Genomic DNA, 22,735 nt, shown 5'->3' with positions numbered 1-22,735 from the left:
TTGAAAGGTATTATTTATATTTGGTAAGTTTGGTCATACTGTGGATAATCGATTTTGGATAATAAATTCTGGTTTTATTTAATGGTTCAAGTGTACTGTGAAAGTATGTGTTTTATAATGATTTAGACCTCAATTTTGTAACTGATTCTTGTTTTGCCATAAATCTTTACATATGATGAGATTAAATACAGAAATAGGATGGTTCATTTAAAGTTCAGTGATACAGTGAAAAGAAGACAAATTCATTCCAGAAAAGTCTGAAGTCTGTATTGGAATTTAGGTCTTTCAACTTCTTGGTTTGTGATCTTGGGGAATTTGACAAACCAGGCTGAGCCCGTTTTTTGTTTTTTTCCACCAAGAAAATGGATATAATAATCCATAACCTAGTGTTGTCAGAATTAAATGAAGAGGATATCTGTTATGATACCAGAAACATGGCATTTAATAATTGTACATATTTTTTCTACTGAATTATCTACAAGAACAGAAAAATTGGGTAAAAAAAAAAAAGAAAGAAAATCAGCTACTCAGAGACTGGGTGGAAAAACAATGCCTTGCCTATGGTAAGTTGGGTAAGTATTTGTTGTCCGAACTGTCTGCTTGTTCTAAAATGCTTTGAGATCAAAAACAAACAGCCCAAGAATCTAGAATGTCTGTGTGATGTTTTTGTCAGCAGTCTTATTCTTTTAATTCATGTGATTTGTTCCTTTCTCAGTGCCCTGAGAAATGACTCCATGACCTCAACAAGAAAGCTGGGCTGAACAGTGCATTTGTTTCAATTACAAGAAATGTTTATGAAATATTTAGACAGGAGCTGAGTGATAAATATCATAACCACACTTTACAGATACATCCAGATATCTAAACAGAAATGCAATTTAAATTCCTAGTAAAAAAGTACAAATTATATGTCTAATATTGTACCATGGGTAACATGGGAACTCAAATTTCAAGCCAAAAATCTGAACTAAAATCAGTTTTATATTGAATGAGTTTGGTCTTCAAAATACCTTTTAGTAATAGCTTCTCTGAGAGAAAAAAGAAAAATCTATTTACATCTGAATTACTTACTTGATTAATTATCTTATACCAACACATTACAGCTTGTGAATTCTAGAAATGTTATTTTACTGAGTTTGGTAAAGTGCTGGAATAACTAGGTTTTCAGTACTTGAAATGAAAATGATTGGGCAGAGTATGCTGATTATTGGTTATTAGAAATTAGAAAGAAAAGCAAGACAAAGGAAGTTGCTAAGGAAATAAAGGGTTTACTTGCTCGGTCATGGGCTTATAATCACACTGGTTTTTCTGTATGTTTGCCAGAATGTTCTCATATTTAGTCGGGAAATAGTTCATCTGTTTATTTTAATAATGATGGTGTCTCTAGGAATGATTTATAAGCACAGGTCATAAAGGCACCACTGTTGTTGTGCTGTTGACCATAAAAATACAACTGAATACTAAATATTCTACCTAGTTTTCTCTAAAGGCTATTGAAGGGGACCTTCAAATGTGTCCATTGAAAAACTCTTGGTGAATTTTCCCCAGGTTCTAACAAGCTATATCAAAATAAAACTCATTTCATGGAAAAAAGGAATCCCACAGCACTTCTTTTTAATAACTGTTCAGCTACAAAATTTTATTGGTATCTTTTTATGTTCCCTCTAGAGGATGTAATGCACAAAAGCATTGCCACGGAACATATAAAATTACAAATGAAATTTATTGTAAAAAGTAGAATGTCTTCTAGACTGGTGTCAGTATTTATTTCATTCATAAACCAAAACTGCAGTATAATATATTCATTGTCAGCAAGTTCATGTGTGTAAATTGCCATCCAATGTTATTGACTGATATAAGACAGATATTGAAAAGACAATTTAAATGTACTCTTCCAAACATAAACTGTTCCACAAAAGCACTGTAAAAACTCCTTCAAGATTTTGGGTTGTGCTTGACATTTATGGTTAACTACATAATTTGGTCGTGTCATAATCCACTGTGTTTGGCAATTTGGCATTAAACGCCTGCAGAGCAGATTGGATCCTCACCACCTCACTAGTAGACAGCTTGAGTCTATGACGAAGCAAGCAAGAGAAAAGATCTAGACGACGCTGACCAGGTGGGGAGAGTTTATTTACACGGTCTCTTATCTCTAGAAGTTGCAAAAGTGCTGAGTCCTGGGATCCCTGAGTATAGGGGTAGTCCAGCTGCAAAATCAAGTCCCGAATTGCTTCAGGGTCAAAGTGCATGCTGTAACCAAACACTTGAATGTTATTGATTTTCATATAACCCAGGTTCCGGGAAGGGTCAATAAATTCCAGAGGTTCGTAGTAAATGCTCTCATTGCCATTGGGGCCATTTGACTTGATGCGACTCCTCAGGTAGATGTGCACTGTCTCAAAAAATGTCTTCCATTTGTTGCCCAGAGTCAGCGACCAGTTATAACACTGCAGTGGGAGGTCCAGCTTAGTCCGCTCCCAGTCTGGAAAGCTGTTTTCATTCACAGGCATAAACCAGCTCTCGGAGTGGCTGCCTCCGAAGGGATTGACGTAAACAGCCAACACCGGCTCCAAGGTGCTGTTTTTAGTTAAGCAAATCTGTAAAGAGAGACCCAAGATCATATGGACCAGACTTGACTTGTACTTGTTACTCTTCAAGGTGAGGAGCATCCGCTTACGCCAGGAGGGGTCGAACCAGCTATTGAGGCGCATGTCGTTGCTGATAAAAATGGCATGCACTTCTATTCGTCTGTCAGTCTTCTGCAACAGGTATTTCATCTCCAGGTCTTGCAGGTCAGTCTCAAAGCCAATATAGTGATCGGTGGACTCGGCGACCTCAGGCTTGCAGACGCCCTGGCTCAGCATGTAGCCTGTGTTGCAGGAGCCACAGCGGGTGCGGTTGTCGGGGGCGCAGGTCAGGCAGGCGGAGGCGTCGCCCACCGTGCAGGGCAGGAACGCGGTGCAGACCACCTGGTCGTTCGGGCACGTGCATGAGTGCGTCTCTTCCGAAAAGCTGCCCAGGAGGCCGTTCTCATTGCAGTAGAGAAAAGACTGGATGCGAGTGAGCCAGTAGGTTGAGGTTCTAGAAACACAAAACAACACGAATCTATATGAATACAAAGACATTTTTTGGTGTACTGCAATAAAATTACCCTTAGCTCTGAAAGCTTCACCATCATTTCTTAGCTTAACTCCAGTTATTTCACCGAGATAAAAGATCCAGACGGTTTATAATTGAAAATAGATACATTTTAATATAATATTTATATATGCTATATATATATTTTATACTAGATAACTTTTTTCATTCTTCGTTGCACAAGGTTAGATGGGGATATATTTGATTTGAACTGAAATACTGCATGGAATACCTTCTGAAAAGATAGCCTGTCATTTCGCTAGGGTACTCCGAAGCTTATGGTGAACATAATTGGGTCAGTTATTGTTTTGAAATGCTAACCAGCAACAGGAAATAAAAGTGATATTATCATAAAATATCTAGAGTAGAATTAGAGCATATAAATGGTGACTGCTCATTCATTTGCTCTTAGCTTCATAAAGCACTAATGTTGCAGGAAGCCAAATAGGAAGTAAAATAAAAATGAAAGAAAAATAAACAACTCTAAAATGTCAATCAGTGTATTTAAATCCTCGGGTTTTATCAATATTGACAGAGCAAGTACCCACTGAGAAGGAAAATATTATTAAGACATGTTTGACTTTATTCTTACAGGCTGCTCAAGAAAATTGTTGAAAATATCTCGTTAAAACCAACTACAAGTTGTTTTAATAAGGGTTAAGTGTGTCAGTTTAATGTGTTTGATTTGAATCATTAACATTTTTCCTTACTTATACCCAGACATCAGGTTAATCATGATGCAAATGTAAGAATTTACTTTTCGTGTAAAACATTATTCAAACTCTTTTGGTGTGTTTAAAAATCTCAGTAAAATAACGAAGGAAAATTGTGTGGCCCTGTAATCAGATAATTCTTTGTTTTTATCGCAGGTGTATGATCACGGAAGAGTTGAAGGGTGTCTATAACGTGCCATTTTCTCGTATGAAAAATGGGAATAGCAGTACCTTCCATAGTGAGTTCTTGTGAGAAATAGTTAGGCTCAGACTGCATGCACGTGGTTAGAATATTGCACAGTGTATCAATTTTTGATATTCTTATGCCTTTCTGGTGTTCATTATTTAATACCTATGAGATTTTCTGTGAAATATATCTATTACACTCCATCCTTTACACTTACACACTGCTCCAGTTTCAAAGACTTTGTCCATGCAGAATACTGGTAAAACACAGGCACTAATCTGTCCAAATAACCAATAAAAACAATGCATTCACTATCCATAACAATATTTGAGCTATTGAAATTACATATTCATTTCCGTTCCCTGCCCATCCTCCCTTTGCAATGCAACACATGTTTTCTTTTTTAAGTGAGTTCTTCCTTGTTTTCCCAAATAAATCCAAAAACTCCTTTCTTCCCTCTCATGGCACTTACTTATCTTTTTTATGGTACCTTTTTTCACTTAAAATTTTGTATTATTCTGTACCTACTTGTTCATACTCCATTTATCCTATTAAATATAATTCCCAGCTTGCCAGAAGCCCGTATGCCTGCTCAGGGCTATATATCCGTGCCAAGTAGACTACCAGGACATCACAGCCCTTTAATGTTTAATGAATCTTGAATCAAATCATATATGAATTAAAAGACATTTTCTCAATAAGTATAATTTTGAGTGAAATTAAAGCCCTAAAAAGAACATTTAATACAGTTGTAAAGACCCAGCTCTCTCAGGTTGCAGGAAGTAGAGTTACACAACATACACTTTGACTTTTGCACAATTAAATATATAAAAAGCTTTTCTTTTCCACCTTCCCTAAATGTAACTTTTTTGCTATAGACCCAGAAGAAAAGAAAAAAAAAAAAAAAAAACTAAACCAAACCCAACCAAAGCATAAAACATCTTCCTCTTAATTATTTCTCACACTGAAAAACATTGACTGGAAACTCGAACCTATTAAATTCATTTCTAACTTTTTCTAGATTCTTTAAAAATAAGTTCTCAGAAGAACTCTCCCAGGAGTATACCCAAGGGTGGTGAAATAGCGATGCTGTGAGGCTCTTTGGCACTTTGTGAGCCATACGTCTATGTATGAGGTCCTCTAGCTCTGGTTGTTTACTCCCCGCAGAATAAATGTGCAAAAAGCTTCCTTCTGTGGTGTATGAAATAACTTGATTCTTTCTCTACTGAGTTTAGATATATAGAAATTATTACTGATTTTTAATCTGCAGCTACTGATGTATTTATTCCATCAGTTTTCTCTTTCACAGGCTATTAATGTCTCTCCATCTTGGCTTCTTTCTCTCTCTTTTCTCTCCCTCCCTCCCTCCCTGCCTCCCTTCCTTCCTTCCCTTTCTTTCTTCCTTCCTTTCTTTTCTATGTTCTCTTCTCCCTTCTTCCCCCCTTTCTCTCTCTCTCTCTCTCTTCTGTAACTCTATTTGTGTCTTTCTAATATAAAAAATATAAAATATATATCCTATCTGGATTGAAAATTATATTTTCTTCCCTGAAACCAAAGCATAAATTCCCTGAGCCGATTCATCTTTCATTGTAAGCTCTAATCATGTTTCCAAATCATAAGGACAAACAAAATATGAAATAAATAGACCTAAGGCTAAAGACAGAGCTCACAAAACTAGGGCACTGTAGAAAGAAGCATTTGGACACTTTAGAAAAGCAATGGCTTTTTCAGCTTTCAATCTCTTCCAATCCTTTCCACGTCCCCGCAGATGCATTACTGAAGGAATGTGTTTCGGCTTCGTGGGTTTCAGCTTGTCATGTATGAATATTGATAACTTGGCACACTGTCAAAGCTCCCGTACCCTGGGACGGAAGAGCTAGTGTGTGGATTTTCTTCTTTTAGGCTTCTTGTCCTTTCTCCCCTCCTACCTACCTTTTGACTGTTTTACTGTATTTCACAAGTAAGGAATAGATTTTTAAAGGAAAATTTAATGCAATAATCAGTCTTTGCTTTACTCCTTGTAAAATCTTGGCTAAAGCAGGAGTCAAAAATAGAGAAGGGAGCCCCTTTGGATTTTTCATTTACCCAAATAATCACGTAGTTTTATTTTTCCCAACAAAGTAAAATTTAACTGCTTTTTTCTTTATTCTAAAGCATTTAAACTTATTTTAAATAAGTTTGATTGTTAAGTAACTTTGTAAATTCATTTAATTAATGTAAAATAAATAAAAATTAAAAGTAGCCTGTATTGAGCATTTTTTTAAACACTCTGCTTCCTTTTATATCTAAATATATAAAGAAAGTAGTACCACATTTCTTTTATTCTCATCTATAACTTATATTCATATTAATTATTTGGTGTCTCCTCGGGCTAAGGCTAGAGGATGCAATGTCAGTAGATGGACTCCTGGCAAGCAGGTCTTTTGGCCCTTTTCATCAAGCATGTGGCATGGTTTGTGCCATCTACTTAATTGCACTTTAATAAATATTTACTAAATAAAGGAAGTAATAAAGGAGGGAGAGAGGAGTAAGGAGAGGGAGAGACAGAAATTAGAGTGAAGAATTATGGATTATGGGAGAACAGAAGACAGAAATAGAAGAAAGAATTAAAAAGGCCATTGGCCTGTGATAGCTACTATGACATGGAGCATTTCAGGAAGGGCAGGAACTCCCTTATCTATCAGGAACCGAGTTTGCATTTTGGAAATACTTTCTACAAAGGCTTTTATGGGACAGTATTAAAAAGAGAAAAATGCCTCCCAGAGTTAAGTTAAAATTTTAAAATTTAGGTTAAAATTTAAGCTAAAAGTCTATAGCATGTTGCTATTTGAGGAATCACGTGGCATACTGATTTGGGAACTTTACACAGCTGTTTAACCAGTTGTCTTGGTTCGATCTGTAATATTCTCCATGTGTTGAAGATCTGTTCTTCTCCACAGGATACATGTCACGTGAGCATCAGAAATGCCCTAGACTAAAAGATGAATACCTGATTTCTGGGCTGGACTCTACCCGGTGACCTGGGACAGGTCACTTAGTGTCCTTAACCTTAAGCAGAGCTTGAAGAAACACTAAAAGTTTGGTTCTGCATGACCCTGGGGAATACAGATAGCTTTCTGAACCTTTGTGTGTTCCTGTGTGACTCCACTTGCCGATCTTTTGTCAGGGTGGAATGGTGTAACATATAACCCCCATCATCCCCATCTCACATGTGGTGGCTGCTCATAATGAAACAATGTGAATGAAATGCTTGTCTCTCAAACTTTCCTGTTACTAAGAATATCAACTAAGATATGGTCTTATTCTTATAGTTTTGAATGATGATAAGTGTGATTGGTGAAACAGATTCCTGGGCCTCCCTCCAGAGATACTATAAGAATTTCTAGGCGTAGGGCCCAGGAATATGTAATCTCAGAGGATGTTATGTACAGCTGGGCTGCAAGGTTCCTATGTAAGAAAATTAACAACCCAAATAGCGACTAGGGGCACTTTAAATACCATCTAGCCATCAGCATGTAAGAATACGTGCTATGGTGAGCACTGTGAATTGTGCAAGACTGTTGAATCACAGATCTGTACCTCTGAAATAAATAATGCAAATTATGCTAAGAAAAAGAAAAAAAAAAAAGAAGATAGCAGGAAGGGAAAAATGAAGGGGGGAGGAAATCGGAGGGGGAGACGAGCCATGAGAGACTATGGACTCTGAGAAACAAACTGAGGGTTCTAGAGGGGAGGGGGGTGGAGGGATGGGTTAGCCTGGTGATGGGTATTAAAGAGGGCACATTCTGCATGGAGCACTGGGTGTTATACGCAAATAATGAATCATGGAACATTACATCAAAAACTAATGATGTAATGTATGGTGATTAACATAACATAATAATAAAAAAAGAAATATTGTTTCAAAAAAAAAAGAATATGTTCAGAAAAGGTAGAGAAAAGTTACAATTTGTGTGGAGAAGTGTCAGCATCAGATGGCTACGCTACAGTTTGCAAACCCTATACCAGAAAATTTGCCATGTGCATACATTAAAGAACAAAACAAACACAAAGCCTAGCTTAATCACTAAATTCTACGTTGTTACAGTAATATTAATTATTTAGTGACTACCTCTCATGTCATGGGCCAGCTACTTTGTATTCATTATTGAAAATTCTTCACAGTAGTTTCCGAAAGTTAACCTCATTTTAAAATTTTAAAAATACTGAGGTTCATAGTTTTAATGACTTCGTCTGTTACATATCTGTTAAGTAGAAAAATGAAGACAAAGTCAGAGAAGCAAATTTAAATATTATTTTTTTTTAAATGTGGTTGAAAGTGTTGTTCCATGGGATCGTGAGAAAAAGTACTTAATAAATGACTTTAGGAAAATATCCATGTATTGCTATTAGCTGGACAACATCAAAGATAAAATAACTTTTAATTTGATAAAAGTAACTTTTAATTATGATATAAAGTTTAGTTTTTTGAGTGACAGTATACTCTATTGGCTTCAATCACTTTTGGGGAGCCAAATTATCAACTTTGAATCTAGTTTCATTTACCTCATATATAAATTGGGAATAAAATATAGGTTGTTGTGAAAATTAAAGCACAATTTCAGGAAAAGCACTTAAAAGAGTACCTATGCACAGAATAAATGGGAAATAAATGTAAATGCTTATTTTTATTATTATTGTGTTACTACTGTTATCTTTTAAAGAAATATCATTGTATGTAGTTCCTTTAATACAAATGCTTTTTCCTCCAGAAAATTGAAAATTTTTATTTTATCTACAATTCATGCATTGCATGCATAATATTACACTGTATTTCTGCATTTTATCTTTATCAAAATAAACACAGTTATTGATAACACGGTCAAGACTATATTTAAAAGCACGTGTGCGGCCTCCTTGTGATAGTTTTGAAAATCTAAAACGTGTGTAAAGACAATATTGCTCAAATTCAGGACATATATTCTAATGTGCAATGGTTTGTACTGAGGTATTAGAACATATGTTGATACAAAAACAATTACCTCCTCTCATGGTTAAATCCTCTCTGAGCACTAATAATCTTATTTCAAAGGTCCCTTATTTCAACCTTCTAATCTTTTATTGCTCTCCAAATCTGTGCAATGTGGATACAAATTTTAAAACCTAAACAATATAATTTCAGTATCTTTTTGAAGTTAAATATCACTCTTTTGAGTAGAGCATTTCATTTCAGCCTTCATAGATTTATGTTTCTCTGACTCTAATACTTTAAACTAAATATGAGTTTGGGATTAAGCACCCACAGCTATTTAAACAATCATAAACTGATTATTAGCTCAGCCACAGACAGATAATACCAAATAATATTCTGTCACTTGCCCTCTTCCAATTCTGCTGCTCTGACCATCTCAGCCTTGACAATGTGGCCTGGGGCTCATGGTGACACCCCCAACATATAATAGTCTCACTCTTAGAAACAGTTTTACACCCCAAGAAAAAGAATGTCATTGTCAAAGGTCCCTCAGCCATCGGTCTCCCAAGGAAGTCTCTATATACCACATGTGTATATAGATACACATCTATAGACTTATAGACACATATATATATATACACATTTTAATTCAAGTATCTACTAATAATTTTGGTTTGCAGAAAGACAAAGGGAGTGAAGCAGTTGAAGATGTAGGTTATATTTTAAAGAAATTATTACCCACAGGGCGCCTGGGTGGTTCAGATGGTTAAGCGTCTGCCTTTGGCTCAGGTCATGATCCCAGAGTCCTGGGATCGAGCCCCGCATCGGGCTCCCTGCTCAACGGGGAGTCTGCTTCTCCCCCTCCCTCTGCTTCTCCCCTTGCTCATGCTCTCTCTCTCTCTCTCTCTGTATCTCTGTGTCTCGAATGAATTAAAAAAAAAAAAAAGAAATTATTACCTGGTAGTAACAGTCATTGAGGTTTTATCATGAGCATAGTCTTTTAATAGGCATTATTTATTGATTCCTCTCAATTCTCACTACTCCCTAAGTAAGGATGTTTGTTACCCCAATTTATAAGTAAGGGCATGCATTTTAAAAAGCTTAAATAACTAGAACTTGTTCAAAGTCCAACAGCTAGTAAGTGATAGAACAGAAACTACACATCCCTGGTCTTTATTACTCCCAGTGATTTTTTTGGATATGACATCAAAAGCACAATCAAGGAAAGCAAAAATTAATAAGTAGGGCAACAACAAACAAAAGGTTTCAGTCCAACTAATTTGTGACACATTTGGTTGAGTGGCATACACAGACAAATCTGCTTACTTCTTAGAGAGCTACTGAAACATTTTTGTCCCCAAAGATGCTGCGTCTCATACTACAGTTCAAAAAAATCAAAAGATATGTTTTTCTTCTACTTGTGACATAAAATATGAAAAGAGACAGGTCAACATTCAGGCTGTGACATGTGAGGCACACAAAAATGAACACAATTACATTACTCGAAGTGAAGAGAAGATATTATCAAAAGAACACCAGCATTTTCCTAATTAGAGTCCACATTTCATTTTCTTCCAAAGATTACCAAAAATTGAAATATCTTGCCCACTAAGTCATATTAGATATTAAGTTAAAAGATCTTAAAAAGTATTTATTATGTGCAAGTTCAGCTAGTAAGTGGTTAGTGTAATTGATGAATATTGACACAAATGCAATTATTTTGCAAAGACAAGTAAATCTGATGTCTCCTAAGTGCATTCATAACATCCTGGTTTTCATCCACCATAACATTCATTACACCAAGTCATTATTACCAAATCATCTGTATCTCATTACATTATACATTCTATGAAGAAAAATATGTATTTGTTTACTTCACTATTTTACTATCACAGCATACTAAATCAATGTGCAATGTTTATACTTAAATTCCCCCATTACAACCTTCTAAACCTTTATTGGTCTTAAAATGTGTGCATTATGGATCCAAATTTGAAAATCTAAATAATATAATTTAGGAATTTAAAATAAAATATTTATAAAGAGACCATTCCACTTCATCTTTCACAGATGTATTAATCTCTGATCCTAGTACTTCAAATTTAATATAAATTTTATATAAGTGGATAAATTAGTGAACAAGAGAGGAAGCTGAAAAAGCAAATTTAAGACTAAATTAGAAATGTCCTTCATTGTTTTTGTTGTTGTTGTTGTTAATATTTCATATGGCTTTCTTGATTTCCAGTAAGTGATTAACATTTTAAAAAATTGTCTTATTTTCATAATATCTGCTTTTTTAAAGTATGTTTCATGACCAATTTCTTATCAACTTACAGAAGATCAATAAAATGTGAACTCTATCATTTAAATAATTTAATCAATTTTAATGTTTTTCTAAAACGAATAACCAGGTGTCCCTGGGTGGCTCAGTTGTTAAGCGTCTGCCTTCGGCTCAGGTCATGATCCCAGGGTCCTGGGATCGAGCCCCGCATTGGGCTCCCTGCTCCGCGGGAAGCCTGCTTCTCCCTCTCCCACTCCCCCTGCTTGTGTTCCTGCTCTCGCTATCTCTCTCTCTCTCTGTCAAATAAATAAATAAAATCTTAAAAAAATATATAACTAATAATCAATACTATTTACATTTAAAGCCTATTTTTAAATTAAATAAACAAAATATAATTTGCCCAAATCTGATGTCCATCTATTCATATACCTATGAACACAATTACGGCATGAACTGTCTATGATATACCCACCTTTGACTTAGAAACACCCCTCCAAATAGAATGTCTCCAAACTTACCATTTTCTTCTTTCTTAATACAATCATCATTGCTGTCTATAATGGTGGATATCAACTTATCCCTTTGTGCCTCAAGTAAAGCAAGAACTTGGTTTCTAGAAGCCCTGCACTTGCTTTTTTTGACATTTTGTTACATTTGTGTATTAGCAAGCTAACTTTAAAATTGATCCATTTCTAATTCATGACACCTCTATATTTTTAATATATAAGATGCATTTTGCCTAGCTTTTGAAACCATTCACAAACTGACAGCACCTAGCTTTCAATGCTTAATAAACTATATTCTCCATTTAGGCTGTCCCTGTTCCTCTCCCGAAATATGTGATGCTCAATTTCAACTACATTGAATTTTCTTGTTATAGAATTAAATGTCTTTCTCCTCCGCTTAACCTGTTCAAGATGAAAATTGAATCATTTCTACTCTAGACAGTCTTTTTTTGACAATAAAACAACTAAATTCCTTGAATGAGTGTATCAGTTGTCTCTATTACTGTATTTGTAATTAAGCCATGTATAATGTGGTTTAATAGATTCTTGTCTCATTATTTCAACTAAAGTATACTGTTCATGATAATATCTGTAATTTCCTACATGTTAGTTTTCTTAATTGGGGTATGAGCTCTTCAAAAAAAAAGAAAATGACTGTTATTTCATTGGAATTCCTAGAGACCAACAAAATGCCTTCCTGGACCTTCCAAACAAAACTGCTAAGTCGAAATTGAATTATGGACTTATGTTTGTGAAAAAATGTCAGAGGGAGTATGCTTAAAACTCCTCAATGTAAAATGCCAAAAAATTCTGGCAATAACTATTTTTAATGCATTATAATATGGAAAGAAAGATGCTGTAAACTTCACAGGCTGAAACTGAAGTAAAAGAACAATATGGAGAAAGACATATGTATGCCTGATCTCGACGATGGGGTGGTCATCTTGGGTATCAGAGACAAAGTCTGGTACACTGGATGGCAAGAAGTTGAATTGGAGACCCACTATATTTGGAAAGACAGACACTATGCTTTTAAAGAGAGTCAGCTTAAAAAAAAAAAAAACAGCAACCATTCAGGGTCCACAATAGCCAAACTGTGGAAAGAGCCAAGATACCCATCGACAGATGAATGGATAAAGAAGATGTGGTATATATACACAATGGAATATTATGTAGCCATCAAAAAGAATGAAATCTTGCCATTTGCAACGACGTGGATGGAACTGGAGGGTATTATGCTGAGCAAAATAAGTCAATCAGAGCAAGACATGTATCATATGACCTCACTGATATGAGGAATTCTTAATCTCAGGAAACAAACTGAGGGTTGCTGGAGTGGTGGGGGGGTGGGAGGGATGGGGTGACTGGGTGATAGACACTGGGGAGGGTATGTGCTATGGTGAGTGCTGTGAAGTGTGCAAGACTGTTGAATCACAGATCTGTACCTCTGAAGGAAATAATACATTATATGTTAAAAAAAATAAATGAAGAAGATAGCAGGAGGGGAATAATGAAGGGGGGTGAAATCAGAGGGGGAGATGAACCATGAGAGACTATGGACTCTGAGAAACAAACTGAGGGTTTTAGAGGGGAGGTGGGTGGGAGGATGGGTTAGCCTGGTGATGGGTATTAAGGAGGGCACGTTCTGCATGGAGCACTGGGTGTTACATGCAAACAATGAATCATGGAACACTACATCAAAAACTAATGATGTAATGTACAGTGATTAACATAACATAATAAAAAAAAAAGTGAAAAAAAAAAAAAAAAAACCAGCAACAAAAGCAACCAACATCTAGCAAAGGCAGAGAGCAAATGAGTGCCTGCCCTGACCTCATTGTTAGTAGAAGGGAAAATACATAATCTATAAATTCAAAAACAGGAATGAAAATAATTATTTTAAAGTGCTCCAAAATTGTTGTAAGGTGGCAAAATTAAACATATATGTTTTCTAGAGGAATGTACATTCTGCAAAGGACTTGAAGAATCAATATAAATAAAATTATTTTGACCATGAGCTCACAACCACAAAAAAAAAAAAAAAAAAAAAAAACGCACATGAGGTTGTGGTATTTTTTATTTGTGATTGTTTTCACCCTTATACATTATTTTCACCCTTTTCTATGTTGGATGCCATGGCCTAGAATCATAATACTACTTTTACACATATTTTCAACTCCCTGCTTCCATTTGGCAAGAACTTAACCCTGATTATCTGGATAATAAATGACAAGAAACTGGGCAAAATCTTTTTTTTATGTCCCACACAAGAAAATGTGAAAGTCTGAAAGCACTATAGTTATAAGATATCGGTATTATGTATATTATTTATGCTTTTCCAATTACTGAACAACTGTGGGTAGTGTAAGAATGATAGTTATTCTCTAAGTGTGAACACCAGTGCTGTACTCTAACTACAAAATTGCAAAGGGTTCATTGAATTTACTGCAGATTATAAATGTGATATTGCACAGGATTATTTTCAGACTGCTAATTTTATTATTTTTATTATTTATAGCGAGAGAGAGAGTGTGTGGGTGGAGGGGCAGAGAGACTGGGAGAGAGAGAATATTAAACAGGCTCCATGCCCAGGGCAGAGCCCGATGCTCATTTTGTAATTTGAAATCCTATTTCTCAATGTGATAGTATTAGGAGTTAGGGACTTTGGGAAGTAATTAGGTAATAAGGATGGAGCCATCATCAGTGGAATTAGGCCCTTAGAAAAGGGACCCTAGACAGCTGTCTCACCCTGTTTCCACACAGTAAGAAGATGGTTATCGGGGCGCCTGGGTGGCTCAGTCGTTAAGCGTCTGCCTTCGGCTCAGGTCATGATCCCAGGGTCCTGGGATCAAGCCCTGCATCGGGCTCCCTGCTCGGTGGGAAGCCTGCTTCTCCCTCTCCCACTCCCCCTGGTGTTCCCTCTCTCGCTGTGTCTCTCTCTGTCAAATAAACAAAATCTTAAAAAAAAAAAAAAAAAAAGAAGATGGTTATCTATAAAGCAGGAAGTGACCTCTCACTAGACACGAAATCTTCCTGTGCCTTGATCTTGGTCCTCTAGCCTCCAGAACTGTGAAAAATACACATTTGTTGTTCAAGTCACCCAGTCCATGGTATTTTCGTGATTGCTGCCCAAACACTATGACCGGTATTATCTCCTAATTTTTCTACCAACTTAATATTACATTTAAGTCTGTGGAAACTAAAAGTGAACCAAATGACTGTTTAGAAAACAGAAACAATTCAGTATGTCTAGCCTTCTTTGGCCTCATTATTTTCCAAATGAGACTACAGAAAATGATGGATTATTTTAAATGATCATTCCACATCTATTCAGAAAACAAATAGTAGAGCAATCACTTTAATCCTTGGGTTCTCAAGCAGACTTACATTATGTAGAACATCTCTTTCCTCAGCACACAAGACGTTCCATTAACCAAAATATCATCTGATAGGGAAAAAAATGAGTCACTCTGGATGATATCAGCAGTGACATAAATCCAATGGATATTCAAAATGTACTGTTCTCTCACTTGCAGGGTAAACCACAACAATACAAATAGGAGCTTCTTATCAATTGGCAGAAAGATAGAGAGAAACTTGTATCATTTCAAGAGCTTCATCTGTTCTGTTGGTGGGGGGGGGGCATCCACAAGTTTATTCTTTAGCGTTAAAGGTTTAGCCTTAATTTAATTTTTGAACAGTAAATCCATTTTGAAATTATTTGAAAATTAGGTATTATCATTTTTTTGCTTACAAATTAATTTTAAATTATGTTTTTCTTTTCATTTGTTACCATTGCCATTTATTATCTTTTAATAATCAAACAATCCTTTGAAAGGTAAAAAAGACATTATATGCAAATAACTGTTAAAACCATGATGTAAAAAAAATCAGATAATTCCTCTTATGTGTTTATATATGAGATGTATAATAAGTACCTATTGTAATACAAATAGTTTGACCTTATAAAATCATATGTCATTTGCAAACCAAGAGTTAACAAAGGCCATTCTAGAGATAGTTCACCAGATCCATAGAATGTATGTATTAGAGGTCACACTTACTATGTAAGATATATAAACATCTTATGTATATAAATATACATTTAGCCTTTGCAACAACTCTATGAAGTGAGTACTATCATTTTTCACAACATGCCCGTTAAGTGACAGCACAGTGTCTATAAAAATGAGCCAGTGTCCATGCTCTTCATCACTCCACTATATTATCTATGGTGTTACTGGCCCAATAAAGGCATATATGAAAAAATGATGAGAAAGGATATCTTTCTAGATATTATGATTTCAGTCTACCTCCTCAGGTGACAATTGTCTGAAATGTTTTTACAGCCCAGATAAGCTTTGGACAAAATGTAAACTACTATACTGTTCCTGGATTAACCAGCACAAAGTGAGATGAAAATATAATTCATACTGACATCTTAATATCATCATGATGTTTAATAATCTAAAATCCCGTATTTTATAGATTATGTTAAAGTCATAGGATAGTGAAAAAGAATCACGTGGTACAAAGGAGATTCTGAAATAACTTGCATCAGTGTGTCTCAGAGACATTCTATCCATTTAACTGAAGAAAGAGTAGGTCTACCTCAGTTTCTGTTTAGAACAATAATGAATTTTACATCACATGTATCTTGCATGAAAGAAGAACAACAACACCTAAGTGGATACAGGGCTAAAACCAACTTGTCTTTGATTCTGGAAGTTAAATTATTATTATGTAAACATTTTTAGTCATGTTTCCTTATCCTTCTAGCATAGGATAAAGCTGTTGGAAAATAATCATGAACTGTTTTCATTGAATATTTCACCTAGGGAAGGGGATTAGTTTGGACTTTATGATAATCACATCCTTGTCTAAACACAGTAGTTTATGTAAGATTTCTTCTCATTCTATTTTTACTTCTGAAGTCATCCTAATATATATCATCTGTTATGGTATCTGGTTGTGTAAGAGGCAAAAGCAAGCTGAAGAGGTAAGTGAGAAACAGCAATATGATTTGTGAATTAAGAATGAGGGTTTCAGGGGCGCCTGGGTGGCTCAGTCGTTAAGCGTCTGCCTTCGGCTCAGGTCATGATCCCAGGGCCCTGGGATCGAGCCCCACGTCGGGCTTCCCGCTCAGCGGGAAGCCTGCTTCTCCCTCTCCCACTCCCCCTGCTTGTGTTCCCTCTCTCGCTGTGTCTCTCTCTGTCAAATAAATAAATAAAATCTTAAAAAAAAAATTAAAAAAAAAAAGAATGAGGGTTTCATTTGTTGTTAATTGCCTATCCAATATCCACAGGCCCCTTATTCGTACAAACAGAAGCTTGATTTTGTTCAACACAATGTGCCAAAAAAACAAAACAAAACAAAACAAAGCAAAACTACGTGCTCACTTTTCCTTGAAGTTAGCAGTAAGCACAGTTCTGATACAAACAGACGTCTGATGCGGAATAGTCTGGTATAGCTTCTTCTTCCTGAAAGAAGTCAATAGCCATGCTTGCTACACTCTTCCTGCTACTTATCCTGAAAATGGTTCTGATTTCTGAAGCAACAAGAGTCATTCCATGGTTTCAAGACAACAAACATGCAAGAAAATTTGAGGGAAAGGCAAAACAAAACAAAACAAAACAAAACACAACCCAGCCAAACAAAAAGCAGGCAAACTGGTCCTGTCCTTAAGAACCATCAACAGGGGTGCCTGAGTGGCTCAGTCATTAAGCGTCTGATCCCAGGGTCCTGGGATCCAGCCTGGCATCGGGGTCCCTGCTCCTCGGGAAGCCTGCTTCTCCCTCTCCCACTACCCCTGCTTGTGTTCCGTCTCTCGCTGTGTCTCTCTCTGTCAAATAAATAAAAATTAAAAAAAAAAAAATCTTTATAAAAAAAACATCAACAACTGCAACATCTACAAGTTGCAGAGTCGTTGCCAATAGTTACTTTCTACAGAACTCCTGTTAGTTAAAAAAGAAAAAATCTTTGTTTTTAGGGTTCCATTCATCAAGTTTTCTGTTACTTGTAGCAGAATATTGATTACTAGCAACAAGGTAAAAGTTTCTGAGAAGCAGTCAAACTTTGAAACTAAATAGTCCTTTGATCTTGTGGTGGGGGTGGGGTTGGGGTGGGAGAAGAAACCCACAGTGCTTGGAGATTGAGGGATATCTCAGGGTGGAGCAAGTTGAAGTAATTTGCATACTAACAGAAAAGAGGTTTAAGAAGGAAATTCTCAAAAAGTAACTTGTCTTTTGCAACTCTAAAATAAAAGCCAAGCAAGCCAAATTCTGTAAACTTTCTTGGAATTAAAATATATAAAGACTGACAATCTGAAACAGAAAATTGCATCTATTGGCTTAATGGACAAATGATTTTAACAAAGAGGCAAAACACTTGACAATCAACAAAAGTATTAACAACTTGGAAAGAATGTGGATTCTTCAGGCATTTTTGAATACACCTGGAAGATTTTCAATGCTTGTTTGAAATAAAACCTGGAGGTGGAGGTGGGTGAAAAAAAATAGGACTTTTTAAAAAATAAGTATGTGTTTTTAGCCTCAGTTAGCCATATCCCTACAGTGCAGTTATTTTTGAAACAATGTCAAATTAATGTTGAGAATGAATTTTGTTTTCCTGGTTCGTGAGGATTTAGTAGAATTTCAAAAAATAATAGGTCATTAACTGAAATTATTGAAATCATTGAGTATTTCTAAGTATTACTATATTATGATTTTGTTGACTGTGCCACCACATAAGCCAATATTCTCTCTATATATTTCAGAATGCCTTTTGTTTTTGCAATGAAAAGTTCAGAGAATCCGTTTGCAGCTTTAGATTGGGAAACAAAGTCAGTAAACCAATAAATACATACTGATTCTTTTTAATCCAATGTATGCTTTTCCTCTTCCAGTGAATCGAAAGTCTCTTTTTAGTGTCTTCCTAACAGTATTTGGACTCTTAGAAGAAATGTTTTTTCTCACTTCAGTTTATTCCCACATATATCACTCCTGTAAATGATCTCAAGTACAACCTCTTCCTATTCCTCTAAATTGAAAGAAGCATGTCACCATATATTAATGCCAGAGTTGTTTTGGGGAGATTGTGCTGAAGCACTACATTCCCCAGGAAAAAACCCAGGATTAAATCAAACCTACAACTTTCATTTCCGTATTCAGGGCATAGTTTCTCATATGAAAAGAAAATCACATGTTTTTCTTCCTAAAGAAAAATTTTCTTCCTACAGAAAAAATCTGTATGTTTTCTTCCTGAAAGTATTACAGACTATTGTGTCAAATTCTTCCACTCCTGCTCACCTCTAAGTGCCTCTGATTCTAATTATTTTTATCTAGAGAACAGACAGGTGGAGGGGGGCACCAACTGTGCCCATGAATATTAAGTTCTGAAATTTTTTTTTTTTAAAGACTTTATTTATTTGACAGAGAGAGATGGAACACAAGCAGGGGGAGTGGGAGAGGGAGAAGCAGGCTTCCCGCAGAGCGGGGAGCCCGACGCGGGGCTCCATCCCAGGACCCCGGGATCATGACCTGAGCTGAAGGCAGACGCTTAATGACTGAGCCACCCAGGTGCCCCAAGTTCTGAAATTCTTCTGGCCTCTTCTGAATACCTTGTGTTTCCATTAATACCTATGTGCGATCATCTCACTCTTCAGATAAAAACCTTCCAATCATCTCATTTAGCATAGAAGTCTTTAGAGTGACTTCTAAGATCCTGCATAACCAGCCCCCCCTACCATTCTCTAACCTCACTGAGATTTCTTTCCTACTCTTTCTCCAACCAGCCTCACTGCCTCCTTCCTCCTTCCTGAGCACTCTTTTGCTCCTGCTTCTAGGCATTTTTCAATTGCTCTTTCTAGTCCTGGATTTCCCTTGATCATACATCTATCTCTATGGTCTACTTCATCTCCTTCAGATGTTTAATCTCGTATTTTTTTTAGTTGAGGTTTTCCATAGATATCCTGTTTAAAATTGTTGGCCACCCCAGCCCTTCCTCCCTAACACCCTTTTCTGCTTTATTTTTCTTGGAACATTAATGTTCATGCTGTTTCAAATGTCTCTCTAGGGGCGCTTGTGTGGCTCAGTCAGTTGAGCGCTGGACTCTTGATTTTGGCTCAAGTCATGATCTTGGGGTCCCGAGATTGAGCTCTGCGTGGGGCTCAGCATTCTGTGGAGTCTGCTTGAGTTTCTGCTCCTCCCCCTGCACACACACACACTCTCTGTCTCTCCCTCCCAAATAAATACATCTTTAAAAATAAGATAATAATAATAAATAAATCTCTCTCTCTTCACCAGAATGTTAGCTCCAGTGAAGGTAGGAATTTGTATCCCACTTTACAGTTATATTCCCAGAAACACTATCTGGGTTATTGTATGCATTCAGTAAATTATGTTGAAGAATAAATTAATTCATTAGAAAATTTATAAAGTGAGAGGCATTCTTAGTAGACACAAATAAGTATAGCTTATTCAACTTGCCTATTTTCAATTTACAGAAGGTTCTCTCAGATATAGTACGAACACTTCTCAGCAAAGTAGAAACACGTTGACTTGAAAATCATTACTCATTTCTTTTCCTTTTGCTCTGAACACTATGTTCTATGCTTCAACAATCAAACTTCAATCTATTCAGTTTTCTTTTATCAAGCACTGGGATATTTGGAATAAAAATTCCACTTGGGGGAAGTTTTAGCATAAAGCAAAATTGAAGAGCAAAGAGAGGGTCAATCTTTTTTTTTTTTTTTTTTAAGATTTTATTATTTATTTGACAGAGAGAGAGAGTGGGAGGGAGTGCGCAAGCAGGGGGAGCAGCAGAGGGAGAAGGAGAAGCAGGCTCTCCACTGAGCAGGGAGCCTGATGTGGGGTCTGATCCCAGGACCCCAAGATCATGACCTGAGCCAAAGGCAGATGCCTAACCAACTGAGCCACCCAGGCACCCCAAGAAGGGTCAATCTTTAAATCTATTTCTCACCTATAACTTGACAAATATTTCTAGATCTCAGCTTCTTATCACATGCTCTAGATAGCATCCATCTGCCTTTCCCCTGAAAAGTAAATGAATGTTACTTCCATCCACATTAAAACATCTCTTGTTCTATCATCAGTATCTGAGTTTATTATTTTCCACACTTTCTTAAAGAAAGGAAGAACATGGGAAAGAAACTTCTATGTTTTTATATATCAGCAACAGAAATCAAGCTTGAACAATTAAATCAATAATAAGTTAGGATGACTTAATAACTTCCTAAGCTCAGTGCTTTCTGGACACAGACGTGAAGACATTCAGACCAAGAGAGGAGCCCTGAATGTCACAGTCACCGACAGCTGTAGAAAAGCAAAGGTGACAGATAATTTTTTATTGTAGTTTTAATATTTAAGAATATTTTGCTTAATGGCTCTGATACACATAAAACATGGTAGATGAAACTGATTTTCTGAACACGTTCTATTGCAGCTTTCTATTTGGCTTCCTTACGCATTAATAGCGAAATGAGATTTGAAGTAAATGTACATGCTTCTCTGAGGAATCCTCTGAGAAACAAAGCAACTGTGTTGCCCGCAAAAGCTGACAGCCACTGGAGGAGTTTTTTGGTGCATCTTAACTTTGCTAATTCATTCACTCTATTTCTATTCTTTTCGTTTCATTCCACCAAGAGTAAGCAACATTCATTTCTTCCTCTGTAGTGTAAAATCAAAGGAAAAATGGTGGTGTTCCCTAAAGCTGTGTACAGTAATGCTTATACTTGGTAATATTTATCTACATGAGGCTACATTAAAATGGATTTTAGTAGCCATAGCTTTCTCCTCAGAATAAATGTCACATTGTTCCTGAAAAATACTAATTGGAAGTATCTGCGTCTCACAAGTGTAGTTAAAAGCTACCATTAGAACTGAAAATTGATTGAAATAGACAACATCTGCTTTTAGAACCAAAGACTCCAACAAATAATGTGTTATTCTGGCAAGTGGGAATACACACATTTCAGATATGCTATGGCATGTCACATACACGAGAAAATTAGCTTTCAAAGTGGTATGTCAACATTAATTTTCATAGTTTTATAATATCTCTAATCATAACCAATGGGGTTAGACAAAAACACCTGCTGTCCTTTCTGTTATTTGTTTGACAAATTAAATTCAAAGTAGCATGACTACCGTATAACTGGATATCCACCCTGGGGTAAGTGTCGTCAAATGTTCTTGCAATGGCAGCAGTTGGTGTAAACATAACATCCCAAAGGGACTAAACCCAATTTCAAATGAACATATTTCCCTTTCCTTTCTTAATAGATTTTCTGATTCAAAAATTGAATGAGATAAATTTGAGCTTTTATTCATGGAGGAGTTACCTGAAGAGAATTGAAAGGATGAGCGGAATTTATACTTAGCTATTTGCATATGAAATACTCATGATACTTTCATGTTCTTCTTTTGCTCAATGAATTTGAGAGCCTTGTGTTTCTTGAAATTTCTGTACACAAGGACAGAGTCCTGTTTTTCTGTATGATTGTAAAAAGACCAGTGCTTTGGGTATAGGGACACCATAATCCTCAGTTATTCTCCAACTTAAAAAGATTATTACTTCTCTCTTTTTTTTTTAAGATTTTACTTATTTATTTGACAGAGAGAGAGAGAGACAGTGAGAGAGGGAACACAAGCAAGGGAAGAGGGAGAAGGAGAAGCAGGCTTCCCGCTAAGCAAGGAGCCCAATGCAGGGCTCGATGCGGGGCTCGATGCGGGGCTCAATCCCAGGACCCTGGGACCATGACCTGAGCCGAAGGCAGACGCTTAACGACTGAGCCACCCAGGTGCCCCAAGATTATTACCTCTTTAAATCAAGTTATAGTTGGTTAAAAGGGAACAATTGCCACTACTTTGGGTATTTAAGCGCCTACTCTATGCAAGATATACTTGACCTTCTCAATATAATGCCTTTGCAAAATAT

At 36.2% G+C, this 22,735-nt stretch overlaps 1 protein-coding gene across 4 annotated transcripts in view; it reads right to left on the bottom strand.

The window, feature by feature from the left end:
* Nucleotides 1–1,608: 1,608 nt before the first annotated feature.
* BRINP3 (BMP/retinoic acid inducible neural specific 3) overlaps nucleotides 1,609–22,735 on the bottom strand; it is a 375,365-nt gene continuing 354,238 nt past the window's right edge. For all 4 annotated transcript variants that reach the window (XM_036112049.2, XM_036112048.2, XM_036112047.2 and 1 more), the window contains one exon: nucleotides 1,609–3,084. In XM_036112049.2, the coding sequence (XP_035967942.1) occupies nucleotides 1,968–3,084 (1,117 nt within the window). In that variant the 3' untranslated portion in view covers nucleotides 1,609–1,967. The remainder of the gene's footprint in view (nucleotides 3,085–22,735) is intronic.

The sequence above is a fragment of the Halichoerus grypus genome, chromosome 7 (assembly GCF_964656455.1).
Source record: "Halichoerus grypus chromosome 7, mHalGry1.hap1.1, whole genome shotgun sequence".
Taxonomy (NCBI): Eukaryota; Metazoa; Chordata; class Mammalia; order Carnivora; family Phocidae; genus Halichoerus; species Halichoerus grypus.
Note: the sequence above shows the minus strand (reverse complement) of the source record. Positions and strands in the feature narration are given on the sequence as shown.